Source organism: Hyperoodon ampullatus (assembly GCF_949752795.1).
Source record: "Hyperoodon ampullatus genome assembly, chromosome: 5".
NCBI lineage: Eukaryota > Metazoa > Chordata > Mammalia > Artiodactyla > Ziphiidae > Hyperoodon > Hyperoodon ampullatus.
Genome location: NC_136918.1, coordinates 72,063,702 through 72,081,641, shown reverse-complemented (window position 1 = coordinate 72,081,641; position 17,940 = coordinate 72,063,702). Strand labels below are relative to the sequence as shown.

General features: G+C 41.8%; 2 protein-coding genes across 2 annotated transcripts in view; both read left to right on the top strand.

The window, feature by feature from the left end:
* The window catches only part of LOC307053752 (vomeronasal type-2 receptor 1-like), a gene marked incomplete at both ends in the record, with an annotated part of 253,032 nt that overhangs the window by 126,843 nt on the left and 108,249 nt on the right, over positions 1-17,940 (top strand).
* LOC307053159 (proline-rich protein 23C-like) lies at positions 13,640-14,422 on the top strand (the record flags this gene model as incomplete). The annotated part of the gene is made up of 1 exon (XM_079704467.1): positions 13,640-14,422. One exon carries the CDS (start codon positions 13,640-13,642, stop codon positions 14,420-14,422), a length of 783 nt encoding a protein of 260 aa, XP_079560593.1.

The window sequence follows — 17,940 nt, the reverse complement described above, 5'->3', positions numbered from 1 at the left end:
TCTAGACCTCATCTTTGAAATGGAAAATCTGCCCAGGGATACCGGACAATGTGTGTTCAGACGTCTGGACTTCTTTACAACATCATTCTCAGGCCTATCCATTCCCGCTCGTTTGCATTGGTTATTTTCTCTCAAATTCTTCTCTCTCCAGCACCATACCCTATTGCTACCCTATTTCTCCCCAAACCAATAAATAACTGGATTTCTCATGTTATATGTTTTCCCATGCATTTATGAAGATTTTTAGCCATGGCTTTTCTCTTTCTTGGTGTTTTGAGCTGCTCTCCTGGAAAGTTGCAAAATAGTATGATGGTTACTATACATAATTGTATGATGTTTGTTCATAGCTTCCTCTTAACCTGAGGAAGTTCTCTTCCAGTCAAGTTCACTTTTCATTATGAATAAATGCTGGATTTTTTTTTATTAGTTTCTGCTTTATAACAAAGTGAATCAGTCATACATATACATCTGTTCCCACATCCCTTCCCTCATGCATCTCCCTCCCTCCCACCCTCCCCATCCCACCCCTCCAGGCAGTCACAAAGCACCCAGCTGATCTCGCTGTGCTCTGCGGCTGCTTCCCACTATCTATCTACCTTACATTTGGTAGTGTATATATGTCCATGCCTCTCTTTCGCTTTGTCACAGCTTACCCTTCCCCCTCCCCATATCCTCAAGTCCATTCTCAAGTAGGTCTGTGTCTTTATTTCTGTCTTACCCCTATGTTCTTCATGACATTTTTTTTCTTAAATTCCATATATATGTATCAGCATACAGTATTTGTCTTTCTCTTTCTGACTTACTTCACTCTGTATGACAGACTCTAGGTCCATCCACCTCATTACAAATAGCTCAATTTCATTTCTTTTTATGGCTGAGTAATATTCCATTGTATATATGTGCCACATCTTCTTTACCCATTCATCCGATGATGGACACTTAGGTTGTTTCCATCTCCGGGCTATTGTAAATAGGACTGCTATGAACATTTTGGTACGTGACTCTTTTTGAATTATGGTTTTCTCAGGGTATATGCCCAGTAGTGGGATTGCTGGGTCATATGGTAGTTCTATTTGTAGTTTTTTAAGGAACCTCCATACCGTTCTCCATAGTGGCTGTACCAATTCACATTCCCACCAGCAGTGCAAGAGGGTTCCCTTTTTTCCACACCCTCTCCATTCATGCTGGATTTTATCAGATGTTTTCAGCATGTATTAGGATATGCATTTCCTTTTTAAATCTCTTCCTCCGGTTATTTTGTCTCAGAGACTGATGTAAAATGTTTGCATTCCTGCTATTACACATTATTCATACCTTTTAAATTCTACCCCGAGTTTTTTCTTTTGTAAATCAAACCTCTAACTTTTAAAACATTAATTTAGGGGCCTCCCTGGTGGCACAGTGGTTAAGAATCTGCCTGCTAATGCAGGGGACATGGGTTCGAGCCCTGGTCTGGGAAGATCCCACATGCCGTGGAGCAACTAAGCCCATGAGCCACAGCTGAAGCCCACGCACCTACAGCCCATGCTTCGCCACCAGAGAAGCCACTGCAGTGAGAAGCCCGTGCACCTCAACGAAGCGTAGCCCCCACTCACCGCAACTAGAGAAAGCCCGTGCGCAGCAACGAAGACTCAATGCAGCCAAAAATAAATAAATAAAAAATTAAAAAAATAAAACATTAATTAATTACCATATTTCTTTCACATTTTTATAAAAGAAATAAAATCTACAGGTAAAGCCGAAAACAAGATGGTTTCAGTTTTTTTAAACAGCAATACTATTTATATTCACCAACATGCTTTACCATTTCCTCTCTACCTTTTTATTCTTATATTCCACTCTCAAAGTCTAGCCTCAATTTTCTTCTTGCTGAAGAATATACTTTAATAGTTCTTTCCACTATACCCTATGTGTAGTAAATTATCTTGGTTTTGTAAATCTCAACATGTTTTGTGTAGTACACTCTCATAGTCTTGTATATCTGAAAATTTTTATTATGTATTCATTCCTAATTCTAAAGTGTTATTTAAGTACTTTAAAGACATTACTCCATTGTTCTGCCATCTTTTATTGTTGTTGCAGGCAAGAGGTCTCTGCCAATCAAGTTGTTGTTCCTTTTATATTTGACTCAGCTGTTCATTAGCACATTTTTAAATTTTATTTTATTTTTTAATTGAAGTATAGTTGATTTACATTGTTGTGTTACTTTCTGGTGTACAGCAAAGTTATATATTTTTTCCATATTCTTTTACATGGTTATGGTTTATTACAGGATATTGAATATAGTTCCCTGTGCTATACAGTAGGACCTTGTTGTTTATCTGTTTTACACTGAATACATAATAGTTTTATATCTGCTAATCCCAAACTCCTAATTTATCTCTCCCCCACCCTCTTTCCCCTTTGGTAAACATAAGGTTGTTTTCTATGTCTGTGAGTCTATTTCTGTTTTGTAAATAACTTCATTTGTATCATATTTTAGATTCCACATATAAGTGATATCATATGATATTTATCTTTCTTTGACTTACTTCACTTAGTATGATAATCTCTAGGTCCACCCATGTTGCTACAAATGGCATCATCTCATTCTCATTTATGGCTGAGTAGTATTCCATTGTATAGGTATGCCACATCTTTTTAGCCATTCATCTGTAGATAGACATTTAGGTTGCTTCCATGTCTTGGGGTTTTTTTTTCATTCATTTATTTATTTATTTAATTTTTGGCTGTGTTGGGTTTTGTTGCTGCACGTGGGCTTTCTCTAGTTGCAGCGAGCGGGGGCTACTCTTCGTTGCAGTGCGCAGGCTTCTCATTACGGTGGCTTCTCTTTTTGCAGAGCACGGGCTCTAGGCACACGGGCCTCAGTAGTTGTGGCATGTGGGCTCAGTAGCTGTGGCTCGTGGGCTCTAGGCTAGCGGGCTTCAGTAGTTGTGGCACACGGGCTTAGTTGCTTGGTGGCATGTGGGGTCTTCCCAGCCCAGGGCTCAAACCTGTGTCCCCTGCACTGGCAGGCAGATTCTTAACCACTGCGCCACCAAGGAAGTCGCCAGTTGGCTATTTTAAATAGTGCTACTATGAACATTGGGGTGCATGTATCTTTTCAAATTAGAGTTTTCTCGGGATATTTGCCCAGGAGTGGGACTGCTGGACCATATAGCAACTCTTTTTAGTTTCTTAAGGAATCTCCATACTGTTCTCCATAATGGCTGCACCAATTTACATTCCCTTCAACACTGTAGGAGAGTTCCCTTTTCTCCACACCCTCTCCAGCACTTATTATATGTGGACTTTTTAATGATGCTCATGCTGACCAGTGTGACGTGATACCTCATTGTAGTTTTGATTTGCATTTGTCTAGTAATTAGTGATGTTGAGCATATTTTCATGTGCTTCTTGGCCTTCTGTATGTCTTCTTTGGAGAAATGTCTATTTAGGTCTTCTGCCCTTTTTTTTTTTTTATGCGGTATGCGGGCCTCTCACTGTTGTGGCCTCTCCCATTGTGCAGCACAGGCTCCGGATGCGCAGGCTCAGCAGCCATGGCTCACGGGCCCAGCCGCTCCGTGGCATGTGGGATCTTCCCGGACCGGGGCACGAACCCGTGTCCCCTGCATCGGCAGGCGGACTCTCAACCGCTGCGCCACCAGGGAAGCCCTACACTAGAGTCTTTAATGCATTGAGATGACTTTTGTGTGTGGTGTGAGATAGTGGTCTAGTTTCTTTTTTTTTTTTTTCTTAGCATGTGGCTGTCCAGTTTTCCCAACGCCATTTTTTAATCTAAATTTATTTATTTATTTATTTTTGGCTGCGTTGGGTCTTCGTTGCAGTGCATGGGCTTCTCATTGCAGTGGCTTCTCTTGTTGCGGAGCACAGGCTCTAGGCACACGGGCTTTGGTAGTTGTGGCACAGGGGCTCAGTAGTTGTGGCTCGCGGGCTCTAGGGCACAGGCTCAGTAGTTGTGGCGCACGGGCTTAGTTGCTCCATGGCATGTGGGATCTTGCCAGACCAGGAATTGAACCCGTGTCCCCCTGCATTGGCAGACGGATTTTTAACCACTGCACCACCAGGGAAGTTCCCCCGTCACCATTTATTGAAGAGACTGTCCTTTTCCATTGTACGCTCTTTGCTTCCTTGCCATGAATTCATTATCCGTATATGTATGGGTTTACTCCCAGGTTCTCAGTTATGTTCCATTGACCTATGTATCTGCTTTTCTGCAAATATAATGGTGTTTTGATTATTGTAGCTTTATAATATAGTTTTAAATCAGAGAGTGTGATACCTCCAACTCTGTTCTTTTTATCAGGATTGCTTTGGCTGTTCAGGGTCTCTTATGGTTTCATGTAAATCTAAGACTTTTGTATTCTATTTTTGCGAAAAATATCCTTGTGACTTCGATAGAGATTGCATTGAATCTGAAGATTGCTTTAGGTAATAGAGACATTTGAACGATGTTATTTCTTCCAATCCATGAGCACAGAACACTTTTCCACTTATTTGTCTCCTCAGGCAAGGGAAACACAGGCAAAAGTAAACAAATAGGATTACATCAAACTAAGAAGTTTCTGCACAGTAAAGGAAACCAGCAACAAAATGAAAAGGGAACCTACCTAATGGAAGAAGATGCTTGCAAATCATATATCCAGTAAGGGGTTAACATCCAAAATATAGAAAGAACTCACAACAACAACAACAAAAATAAAACAACCCCAAAATGGGTATAGGACATTTTCCAAAGAAGACATAGATGGCCAATAGACACATGAAAAGATGTTCAACATCACAAATTATTAGAGAAATGCAAATCAAAACCACAAAAATCTATTTCTCTTAAAGTCTATGTCTCATGTAAGTATTGCTCCCCAGCTTTCTTTTTATTTCCATTTGCATGGAGTATCTTTTTCCATCCCCTCACTTTCAGTCTATGTGTGTCTTTAGATCTGAAGTGAGTCTCTTGTAGGCAGCATATATATGGGTCTTGTTTTTGTATCCATTCAGCCACTCTTCTTTTTTTTCAAAACAAACAACTTTTTATTGAAGTATAGTTGATTTACAATGTTGTATTAGTTTCAGGTGTACAGCAAAGCGATCTATATATGTATATATTCTTTTTCAGATTCTTTTCCATTATAAGTTATTATATACAAAATATTGAATAGAGTTCCCTGTGCCATACAGTAGGTCCTCATTTATCTATCGCCCTATGTCTTTTGATTGGAGCATTTAGTCCATTTACTTTGAATAATTATTGATGTGTATGTTCTTATTGCCATTTTATTAATTGTTTTGACGTTGTTTTGTAGTGCTTTTTTCTTCCTTTCTTCTTCTTTCATTCTTTTGTCTTGTGATTTGATGACTATCTTTAATGTCATGTTCAAATTCTTGCCTCTTTTTTCTGTGTGCATCTATTATAGATTTTTCTGTTTGTGTCTATCATGAAGTTTATATACAGTGATATATTGTTATATGTGATTGTTTTAAGTTGCTGATCTCAAATCTCAAATGCATTTAACAACCCTACAATTGTACTCTCCTCCCCTTATGATTACTGTTTTTGACATCATATTTTACATCTAATTATTTTGTGTATCCCCAAACTGCTTACTGTAGATACAGATGATATTACTACTTTTGGCTTTTAACCTTCCTACTAGCTTTGTACATGGTTGATTTTCTATCTTTACTGTATATTTTTTTTAATCTGTCTCCTAAGGCAAAGGAAACAAAAGCCAAAATAAACAAATGGGACCTAATGAAACCTAAAAGTTTTCACACAGCAAAGGAAACCATCAACAAAATGAAAAGACAACCTACTGACTGGGGGAAAATATTTGGGAATGAGATGACCAATAAGAGGTTAATATCCAAAATATATAAACAGCTCATACAACTCAATAGGAAAAAGCAAGCCACCTGATTGAAAAATGGGCAGAAGGAACAGGATAGAAAGCCCAGAGATAAACCCACGCACATATGGTCACCTTATCATTGATAAAGGAGGCAGGAATGTACAGTGGAGAAAGGACAGCCTCTTCAATAAGTGGTGCTGGGAAAACTGGACAGGTCCATGTAAAAGTATGACATTAGATCACTCCCTAACACCATACACAAAAATAAGCTCAAAATGGATTAAAGACCTAAATGTAACACCAGAAACTATCAAACTCTTAGAGGAAAACATAGGCAGAACACTCTATGACATAAATCACAACAAGATCCTTTTGGACCCACCTCCTAGAGAAATGGAAATAAAAACAAAGGTAAACAAATGGGACCTAATGAAACTTCAAAGCTTTTGCACAGCAAAGGAAACCATAAACAAGACCAAAGACAACCCTCGGAATGGGACAAAATATTTCCAAATGAAGCAACTGACAAAGGATTAATCTCCAAAATTTATAAGCAGCTCATGCAGCTCAGTAGCAAACAAACAAACAACCCAACCCAAAAATGGGCAGAAGACCTAAATAGACATTTCTCCAAAGAAGATATACAGACTCGCAACAAACACACGAAAGAATGCTCAACATCATTAATCATTAGAGAAATGCAAGTCAAAACTACAATGAGATATCATCTCACACCAGTCAGAATGGCCATCATCTAAAAGTCTAGAAACAATAAATGCTGGAGAGGGTGTGGAGAAAAGGGAACACTCTTGCACTGCTGGTGGGAATGTGAATTGGTACAGCCACTATGGAGAACAGTATGGAGGTTCCTTAAAAAACTACAAATAGAACTACCATATGACCCAGCAATCCCACTACTGGGCATATACCCTGAGAAAACCATAATTCAAAAAGAGTCATGTACCAAAATGTTCATTGCAGCTCTATTCACAATAGCCCAGAGCTGGAAACAACCTAAGTGTCCATCATTGGATGAATGGATAAAGAAGATGTGGCACATATATACAATGGAATATTACTCAGCCATAAAAAGAAACGAAATTGAGCTATTTGTAATGAGGTGGATGGACCTAGAGTCTGTCATACAGAGTGAAGTCAGTCAGAAAGAGAAAGACAAATACCATATGCTAACACATAGATATGGAATTTAAGGGAAAAAATTGTCATGAAGAACCTAGGGGTAAGACAGGAATAAAGACACAGACCTACTAGAGAACGGACTTGAGGATATGGGGAGGGGCAAGGGTAAGCTCTGACAAAGCGAGAGAGAGGCATGGACATATATACACTACCAAATGTAAGACAGATAGCTACTGGGAAGCGGCCGCATAGCACAGGGAGATCAGCTCAGTGCTTTGTGACCACCTAGAAGGGTGGGATAGGGAGGGTGGGAGGGAGGGAGACACAAGAGGGAAGAGATATGGGAACATATGTATATGTATAACTGATACACTTTGTTATAAGGCAGAAACTAACACACCATTGTAAAGCGATTATACTCCAATAAAGATGTAAAAAAAAAAGTTTATACAACTCTCCTCAATGCTCTGTAATAACGTATATGGGAACAGAATCTAAAAAACAGTGGATATATGTATAACCGATTCACTTTGCTGTACACCTGAAACTAACACAACATTGTAAATCAACTACACTCCAATAAAAATCAATTAACAAAAATGGGCAGAAGAGGTGAACAGACATTTTTCCAAAGAAGACATACCAGTCGGGCAACAGGCACATGAAAAGATGCTCAGCATCACTAACCGTCAGAGAAATACAAATCAAACCACCATGAGATACCACCTCACACCTGTAAGAACACCTAACATCAAAACGACCACAAATAACAAATGTTGGCTAGGTTGTGAAATAAAGGGGACCCCCGTACACTGTTGGTGGGAATGTGAATTGGTGCAGCCACTGTGGAAAACAGTGTGGAGGTTCCTCAAAAAACTAAATAGAATTACCATATGATACAGCAATTCCACTCCTGGGTATACATCCAAAGAAAACAAAAACACTACTTTGAAAAGATACATGCAGCTGAATGTTCATGGCAGCATTATTTATGACAGCCAAAATATGGAAACAACCTAAGTGTCCATCAACAGATGAACAGCTAAAGAAGCTGTGATGTGATACATATATGCATGTGTGTGTCTGTGTGTATGTATATACTCAGCCATAAAAAAAAAGAGTGAAATTTTGTCATTTACAACAACATGGATAGACTTGTAGGGTATTATGCATAGTGAAATAAGTCAGACAGAGAAAGACAAATACTGTTATGTTATCACTTAAACATGGAATCCAGAAAATAAAACAAACTAGTGAATATAACAAAAAAGAAACAGATTCACAGATATAGAGAACAAACTCGTGGTTACAAGTGGGGAGAGGCAAGATGGGGTAAGAGATGAAGAGGTATAAACTACTATGTTTAAAGTAATTAAGCTACAAGGATATATTGTACAACACAGGGAATACAGCCAATATTTATGTTTTGGCCGTACCCCGCAGCACACGGGGATCTTAGTTCCCTGAACAGGGACTGAACCCGGGCCCCCTGCAGTGGAAGCATGGAGCCTTAACCACTGGACCGCCAGGCAAGGGTCCATAGCCAATATTTTATAATAACTATAAATGGAGTATAATCTTTAGGAATTGTTCATCATTATCTTGTACACCTGAAACGTAACACTGTAACTCCATTATACCTCAATTTTTAAAAAACTAAAAAAGAACCCGACAACGACATATCACTTCATACCTGTTAGAATGGCTTTTATCAAAAGGCAAGAAATTAAAAGTGTTGGCGAGTACGTGGAGAAAAGTGAGCCCTCCTGCGGTGTCGGTGGGAATGTAAACTGGCACAGCCACTATGGAGAACGGTATGAAGATTCCTTAGAAATGCAGGAATAGAACTACCATATGATCCAGCTATCCCACTTCTGAGTATTTATCCAAAGTATATGAAGACACTAACTTGAAAACACTTATGCACCCCCATGTTCATTGCAGCATTATTTACAATAGTCAAGGTATAGCAACAACCGCAGTGCCCATCAACCAATAAATGAATAAAGAAGATGTGAAACACAATATATACAATACAGATACAGCCATAGAAAAAAAATAAAACCTGGCCATTTGCCACAGCATGGATGGACACTGAGAGTATTATGCTAAGTGAAAGAAGTCAGCTAGAGAAAGCCAAATACCATATGATTTCACATAGATAGGGAATTTTTTAAAAAAACATACAAAGTAAATGAACAAACCACACCAAACAAAAACAAACATGTAGATACAGAGAACAGAGTAGTGGCTACCAGAGGGGAAAGGGTGAAATGGATAAAGAGGATCAACTCTGTGGTGACTATACAAACTAAATCTTTGTTGGTGAGCATGCTGTAGTGTGTACAGAAGTAGAAATATAATGTTGTCCATATGAAACTTATATAATGTTATAAACAAATGTTACCTCAATAGAAAATAATTTTTTAAAAAGATATACATATAGCAATGATTAAAATGACTATTCGTGGAATTTAAGTTCCAGTTATGGAGGGAAGTGAAGAACTGATAGTTTAAGTTTCACTGAAAAGATGAATTTTTCCAGAAGGGCATAAGCATTGATGGAGTTTGGATATGTAAAGGGCTAAGCTAGAAAGTTAGGAGGTAGCCACTACTCTGAGAATAAATCTTTTAAATTGTGATTACAGAGGGGGTCCCAATTTGGAGTAATTGTTACTGAGCCACGTTCATTTGCCTCACACACAGAAAGCCCAACTCTGAGATAGAGAGGTTTGCAGCAGAGAAAGGGTTTATTCACAAGGCAGTCAAGCAAGGAGAAAGGAGAACAAATCTCAAATCCATCTCCCCAAAGGCCAGGGGCTAGGGATATTTACTGGATAAAGAATTAGGGTGGCCTGAGGTGCAGGGAGTGTGGGGAAAGGTGACTGGAAATGAGAAAAAGATTGGGTCGGGACTTCCCTGGTGGCACAGTGGTTAAGAATCCGCCTACCAAAAAAAAAAAAAAAGAATCCGCCTACCAATGCAGGGGACATGGGTTCGAGCCCTGGTCTGGGAAGATCTCACATGCCTCGGAGCAACTAAGCCCTTGAGCCACAAGTACTGAGCCTGCACTCTAGAGCCTGCGTGCCACAACTACTGAGCCCGTGTGCCACAACTGCTGAAGCCCACGCTCCTAGTGTCCGTGTTCCACAACAAGAGAAGCCACCACAATGAGAGGCCTGCACACTGCAACGAAGAGAAGCCCCCGCTCACTGCAAATAGAGAAAGCCCGCATGCAGCAACGAAGACCCAACGCAGCCAAAAATAAATAAGTTAAATAAATAAATACATTTTTAAAAAAAGATGTATCGTTATTCTCGGCAGGTGCAACTAAGCTACGTGCTTCTTCAGAGGATGCATGTTCAGAAAACGGCGACATTAGCATATTCTTAGGGTGGAGGTTTTGGCCCTCTGACATCAAATGGCCACCGATCAGACACTCTCGCATGCCCGAGGGGAGAGGCGGTTGTCCCAACCAGTCTTAACCAGCTGAAGTTCAAACTGGACAACTGACTCCAAGTTCCAAAAAAACAACTCGGGCAAACATCTTAAGACTCTTACATCAGACGTACTTATCTGTAGGGGTCGTGAAGAGGCCTTGTAGCTTACTCTTTAGGCTACATCATGCTTGGGGGATATGCAAGTTTTTGTAAAAACAGTTAAATTGAGCTTGACCAGCGAAGGCAGTTTACAGTTTACTATTTACTAATTAAGTTATAGTCTAATGGATGTAACTGATGACTACCATATAAGTTTCATAATGACAAGGTAAAGAGTATGAGTCAGTGAGGTAGGAGGGAGGACAAAATTACTGAAGAGGAAGAGAACTGAGAAGCCAAGATGTGGGGGGAGGAGGGATCCATGACAATATTAAACTCACCACAAACTACAGCAGATGTGCAATGAGTGAGAATTACAGTGAATCAAGTGCGAAAGTCTTCAAAGACTGTGATAGAGACATTTGCTACACATACATTTGATAAGTGACTGGTAGTAGTATGACTGAACCCCAATGTCTTTAAACAATATTTTGTTTATTTACAGAATGTGGTAATACTATGAAGGCCATAGAGAGAGGGATGAGATAGAGAGTAAGTGAAGAAACCATTCCAAACAAAATGGTCAGAAATGCCCTTTTCAAGAAAGTGCCCTCAGAGTTGGTCTTTGAAGAACGAACCAGCACTGCAAAAAGTTGGAGGAAAAGTTGAAACCTAATTTTTTTAAGTAAAAAAAAAACCAAGAAGATGGGAATATTTCAAAGAATTAAATATAATATTGGCTAATAAGCATGTGAAAAAAATGATCCACCTTGACTGGCAATCAGAAATGCAAAATGAAAACACAATGATATAGCATTTTACTACACCAGGTTGGAAAACAGTTAAGAGTCTATCAATAAGAAATGTTTACAAGGATGTCATGAAATGGAAACATACTCCGCTCACAGGAGTTTAAACTGTGAAAAATATTTTGGGGAAAAAAAAGAGGAAGGCGTTACCTATTAACATTTTTTAAATCTTTTTTTATAATTTTAAAATTTATTTATTTGTTTATTTATTTATCTATTTATTTATTTTTGGCTGTGCCTGGTCTTCGGTGCTGCATGCTGGCTTTTCTCTAGTTGAGGCCAGCAGGGGCTACTCTTGGTTGCAGTGTGCGGGCTTCTCATTGCAGTGGCTTCTCTTGTTGCAGAGCACAGGCTCTAGGCACAAGGGCTTCAGTAGTTGTGGCGCACGGGTTTTGCTGCTCTGCAGCATGTGGGGTCTTCCCAGATCAGGGATCAAACCCATGTCCCCTGCATTGGCAGGCAGATTCTTAACCACTGCGTCACCAGGGAAGTCCCTACCTATTAACTTGAAAAGACACACACAGGACCAATTATAGTAATTCACTCTTAGGTGTATGCAATAAATGTATGAGTTAAGAGTTCATGATTTAAAACCAGAGAAGTCTGCATTGGATGCCTATATGTAACACAAACTTGGTACATATTTAATTTTTGAAACCTCACTTGACCACTCTGAGCTTCAGGTGTTGTGAAAAGTAAAAAAGATCATTTTTTTTTTCAGAGAGGGCAGGAAGACACTTTTGCAGGTCATAGATAACTTTTATGGTTTTGATTGTGGTGATAGTTTCACGAGTGTATTCTTATCTACAAACTCAAGTTGTTTACATTAAATGTGTACAGCTTTTAGTACATACCTTAACTACTGCGCCACCAGGGTCCTGGTGGCGCAGTAGTTAAGAATCCGCATGCCGGGTTCGAGCCCTGGTCCGGGAAGATCCCACATGCCGTGGAGCAACTAAGCCCATGTGCCGCAACTACTGAGCCTGCACTCTAGAGCCCAAGAGCCACGACTACTGAGCCTGCGTCCCACAACTACAGAAGCCCGTGTGCCTAGAGCCCGTGCTCCGCAACAAACAGAAGCCACCGCAACGAGAAGCCTGTGCACCGCAGCGAAGACTAGCCCCCGCTCGCTGCAACTAGAGAAAGCCCGCATGCAGCAACAAAGACCCAACGCAGCCAAAAGTACATAAAAATAAAAAAATTTTTCAGAACAAAGATCAGGGCTTCCCAGGTGGCACAGTGGTTGAGGGTCCGCCTGCTGACGCAGGGGACACGGGTTCGTGTCCCGGTCCGGGAAGATCCCGCATGCCGCGGAGGGGCTGGGCCCGTGAGCCATGGCCGCTGAGCCAGCGCGTCTGGAGCCTGTGCTCCGCAACGGGAGAGGCCACAACAGTGAGAGGCCCGCGTACCGCAAAATAAATAAATTAATTAATTAAATTTAATTTAATTTAGTAAATGAAGATCATTTTTTAAACCTCAGTAGAATGGTTGACATATAATAAATACTGAATACAACAATTTAATTATACTAAGATTGCTTTAATTTTATAACAGCTTTTATCTTCAGGAAGGAACTGCCACAAATATTTGACCATTAAGACAGAGCTTTACCTAAACATATATGAGTATTTTCCATTTACTCCTGAAATGAAAGCACAAGCATTAAAGGAATTTCATGGAACGTTTAGATAGGTCCGTTTTATGTTGCCAGGGGGGTGGTCTATTTGAGTGGTTCTTTTCTCTAGAATGCCTGAAATCAAAGGAAAATATTAACCTTAAAGGTGACTAATATTTAAAGTTCCATTTTCGGTGTATCTTTTTTTCTCTAAAAATTAAGTACACGAGTATTCTGGCCCCTGGAGGACTTTAACAGTAGCTTTGTACCAACCACAGCCCCGGCTATTGGGCAGCACAGATACCGCGAGGTCTACGGGGCGGAGCCTTGGAGGGGGCGGGGCTTCGCGTGACATTTTGCGACTAGGATTTCACTGGCTTCACCCGCAACATCTTTCGCTGTCTGTTGCGTAGACGAATCGGCGTGACGAGCTGAAGATTCGAAGGCGCCAGGCCCAGCCCCGCGCCAGACGCCGTTCCCCTAGAAACCTGAACTGCAGGACCAACTGCAGGAGGCGGCCCCGGAGCTCCGAGGACTCGTCCCGTATCGCGCCGTCCTGCCGTCCCCGCATCGCGCCGCCCCGCCCCGGCTTGCCTCAGCCGTCGTCGAAACCCGTCACAGCGTGCAGGGTCGAGCGCCTCCTCGCCCTCTGCCAGGCCCCGGGGGCGCCGTCCGTCGGTCGAGGTCATGGGCAAACGGCCCCGCAGGCCCAGTGCCTACCCTGCGGACTGGTGGGGACCGCAGACCGAAGGACCCGGCCCCGCCAAGCGCCGCCGGACGGAGGAGCCCGAGGACCCCGAGTCCGAGTCCGAGGCGGCGCCCAGCCTGGACAACCTGACGGGACCTCCGGCCGCGGACGCGCTCACTTCCGTAGTGGTCCTGCCCGCCGGCTGGGCCCTGCACCTGCCCCTAGATGGCGTCGACGTGCTGCTGGAGCCCAAGCCCACGTCCGTGCTGCAAGTGTCTCTCGGAGATCACATCCTCATGCTGGTCCCCGAGGCCCTCCTGGGCTGGGGCGTGGAAGGCCCGTGGGGACAGGGCCTGCAACGGGCCGCTTTCCTGAGCGCTCCAGGGGAGTACATGGCCCGGGAGCCGGGATTCTTCTGCGCAGCTGTCCCAGAGATCGCCCGCCAAGAAGAGGCCAACCAGGAGGAAGCAGACGCCGAGCTCCTGCCGCCTGGGATGGAGGCTGAAGCCGGCTCCGTCGCTGAGCTCCGCAGCCCCACCACAAGGGTGTCGGGACCCAGCGCGCAGGGCTTTGTCCCAGAGCCCCGTCCTCGGGCGCCCAATCCTAGTCCAGAGAAACGCTCTCCTCACCACGACGACAACCTGCACTTGCGCCTTCGGGAGCTCTCCCTCGACTCACCACTCCAACCTCTACCTCCCTCTCCGAGTCCGGGTCCTCACGAGCGCCCCCAACGCTCTTACCGTCCTAAGCGCGAGGCCCAGAGATGTCTGTTCCCGGAATGAACTGCACCCCGGTGTACACACACACACACGCACACACACACACACACACACACAAATTCTGGCTACCATCCTGGAGGCCCAATGGATTTCCCGGCGTCTTTTACACTGAATGTCCTACAACCTGGAAATTAAGCATCTCGTGGGCCAACAACTCCTTTTTCCCTCCAGACTGGCTATAGTAGCAGGAGAAGACGTCAGGAAAAGAAAGCAGACTCTAGACCTCATCTTTGAAATGGAAAATCTGCCCAGGGATACCGGACAATGTGTGTTCAGACGTCTGGACTTCTTTACAACATCATTCTCAGGCCTATCCATTCCCGCTCGTTTGCATTGGTTATTTTCTCTCAAATTCTTCTCTCTCCAGCACCATACCCTATTGCTACCCTATTTCTCCCCAAACCAATAAATAACTGGATTTCTCATGTTATATGTTTTCCCATGCATTTATGAAGATTTTTAGCCATGGCTTTTCTCTTTCTTGGTGTTTTGAGCTGCTCTCCTGGAAAGTTGCAAAATAGTATGATGGTTACTATACATAATTGTATGATGTTTGTTCATAGCTTCCTCTTAACCTGAGGAAGTTCTCTTCCAGTCAAGTTCACTTTTCATTATGAATAAATGCTGGATTTTTTTTATTAGTTTCTGCTTTATAACAAAGTGAATCAGTCATACATATACATCTGTTCCCACATCCCTTCCCTCATGCATCTCCCTCCCTCCCACCCTCCCCATCCCACCCCTCCAGGCAGTCACAAAGCACCCAGCTGATCTCCCTGTGCTCTGCGGCTGCTTCCCACTATCTATCTACCTTACATTTGGTAGTGTATATATGTCCATGCCTCTCTTTCGCTTTGTCACAGCTTACCCTTCCCCCTCCCCATATCCTCAAGTCCATTCTCAAGTAGGTCTGTGTCTTTATTTCTGTCTTACCCCTATGTTCTTCATGACATTTTTTTTTCTTAAATTCCATATATATGTGTCAGCATACAGTATTTGTCTTTCTCTTTCTGACTTACTTCACTCTGTATGACAGACTCTAGGTCCATCCACCTCATTACAAATAGCTCAATTTCATTTCTTTTTATGGCTGAGTAATATTCCATTGTATATATGTGCCACATCTTCTTTACCCATTCATCCGATGATGGACACTTAGGTTGTTTCCATCTCCGGGCTATTGTAAATAGGACTGCTATGAACATTTTGGTACGTGACTCTTTTTGAATTATGGTTTTCTCAGGGTATATGCCCAGTAGTGGGATTGCTGGGTCATATGGTAGTTCTATTTGTAGTTTTTTAAGGAACCTCCATACCGTTCTCCATAGTGGCTGTACCAATTCACATTCCCACCAGCAGTGCAAGAGGGTTCCCTTTTTTCCACACCCTCTCCATTCATGCTGGATTTTATCAGATGTTTTCAGCATGTATTAGGATATGCATTTCCTTTTTAAATCTCTTCCTCCGGTTATTTTGTCTCAGAGACTGATGTAAAATGTTTGCATTCCTGCTATTACACATTATTCATACCTTTTAAATTCTACCCCGAGTTTTTTCTTTTGTAAATCAAACCTCTAACTTTTAAAACATTAATTTAGGGGCCTCCCTGGTGGCACAGTGGTTAAGAATCTGCCTGCTAATGCAGGGGACATGGGTTCGAGCCCTGGTCTGGGAAGATCCCACATGCCGTGGAGCAACTAAGCCCATGAGCCACAGCTGAAGCCCACGCACCTACAGCCCATGCTTCGCCACCAGAGAAGCCACTGCAGTGAGAAGCCCGTGCACCTCAACGAAGCGTAGCCCCCACTCACCGCAACTAGAGAAAGCCCGTGCGCAGCAACGAAGACTCAATGCAGCCAAAAATAAATAAATAAAAAATTTAAAAAATAAAACATTAATTAATTACCATATTTCTTTCACATTTTTATAAAAGAAATAAAATCTACAGGTAAAGCCGAAAACAAGATGGTTTCAGTTTTTTTAAACAGCAATACTATTTATATTCACCAACATGCTTTACCATTTCCTCTCTACCTTTTTATTCTTATATTCCACTCTCAAAGTCTAGCCTCAATTTTCTTCTTGCTGAAGAATATACTTTAATAGTTCTTTCCACTATACCCTATGTGTAGTAAATTATCTTGGTTTTGTAAATCTCAACATGTTTTGTGTAGTACACTCTCATAGTCTTGTATATCTGAAAATTTTTATTATGTATTCATTCCTAATTCTAAAGTGTTATTTAAGTACTTTAAAGACATTACTCCATTGTTCTGCCATCTTTTATTGTTGTTGCAGGCAAGAGGTCTCTGCCAATCAAGTTGTTGTTCCTTTTATATTTGACTCAGCTGTTCATTAGCACATTTTTAAATTTTATTTTATTTTTTAATTGAAGTATAGTTGATTTACATTGTTGTGTTACTTTCTGGTGTACAGCAAAGTTATATATTTTTTCCATATTCTTTTACATGGTTATGGTTTATTACAGGATATTGAATATAGTTCCCTGTGCTATACAGTAGGACCTTGTTGTTTATCTGTTTTACACTGAATACATAATAGTTTTATATCTGCTAATCCCAAACTCCTAATTTATCTCTCCCCCACCCTCTTTCCCCTTTGGTAAACATAAGGTTGTTTTCTATGTCTGTGAGTCTATTTCTGTTTTGTAAATAACTTCATTTGTATCATATTTTAGATTCCACATATAAGTGATATCATATGATATTTATCTTTCTTTGACTTACTTCACTTAGTATGATAATCTCTAGGTCCACCCATGTTGCTACAAATGGCATCATCTCATTCTCATTTATGGCTGAGTAGTATTCCATTGTATAGGTATGCCACATCTTTTTAGCCATTCATCTGTAGATAGACATTTAGGTTGCTTCCATGTCTTGGGGTTTTTTTTTCATTCATTTATTTATTTATTTAATTTTTGGCTGTGTTGGGTTTTGTTGCTGCACGTGGGCTTTCTCTAGTTGCAGCGAGCGGGGGCTACTCTTCGTTGCAGTGCGCAGGCTTCTCATTACGGTGGCTTCTCTTTTTGCAGAGCACGGGCTCTAGGCACACGGGCCTCAGTAGTTGTGGCATGTGGGCTCAGTAGCTGTGGCTCGTGGGCTCTAGGCTAGCGGGCTTCAGTAGTTGTGGCACACGGGCTTAGTTGCTTGGTGGCATGTGGGGTCTTCCCAGCCCAGGGCTCAAACCTGTGTCCCCTGCACTGGCAGGCAGATTCTTAACCACTGCGCCACCAAGGAAGTCGCCAGTTGGCTATTTTAAATAGTGCTACTATGAACATTGGGGTGCATGTATCTTTTCAAATTAGAGTTTTCTCGGGATATTTGCCCAGGAGTGGGACTGCTGGACCATATAGCAACTCTTTTTAGTTTCTTAAGGAATCTCCATACTGTTCTCCATAATGGCTGCACCAATTTACATTCCCTTCAACACTGTAGGAGAGTTCCCTTTTCTCCACACCCTCTCCAGCACTTATTATATGTGGACTTTTTAATGATGCT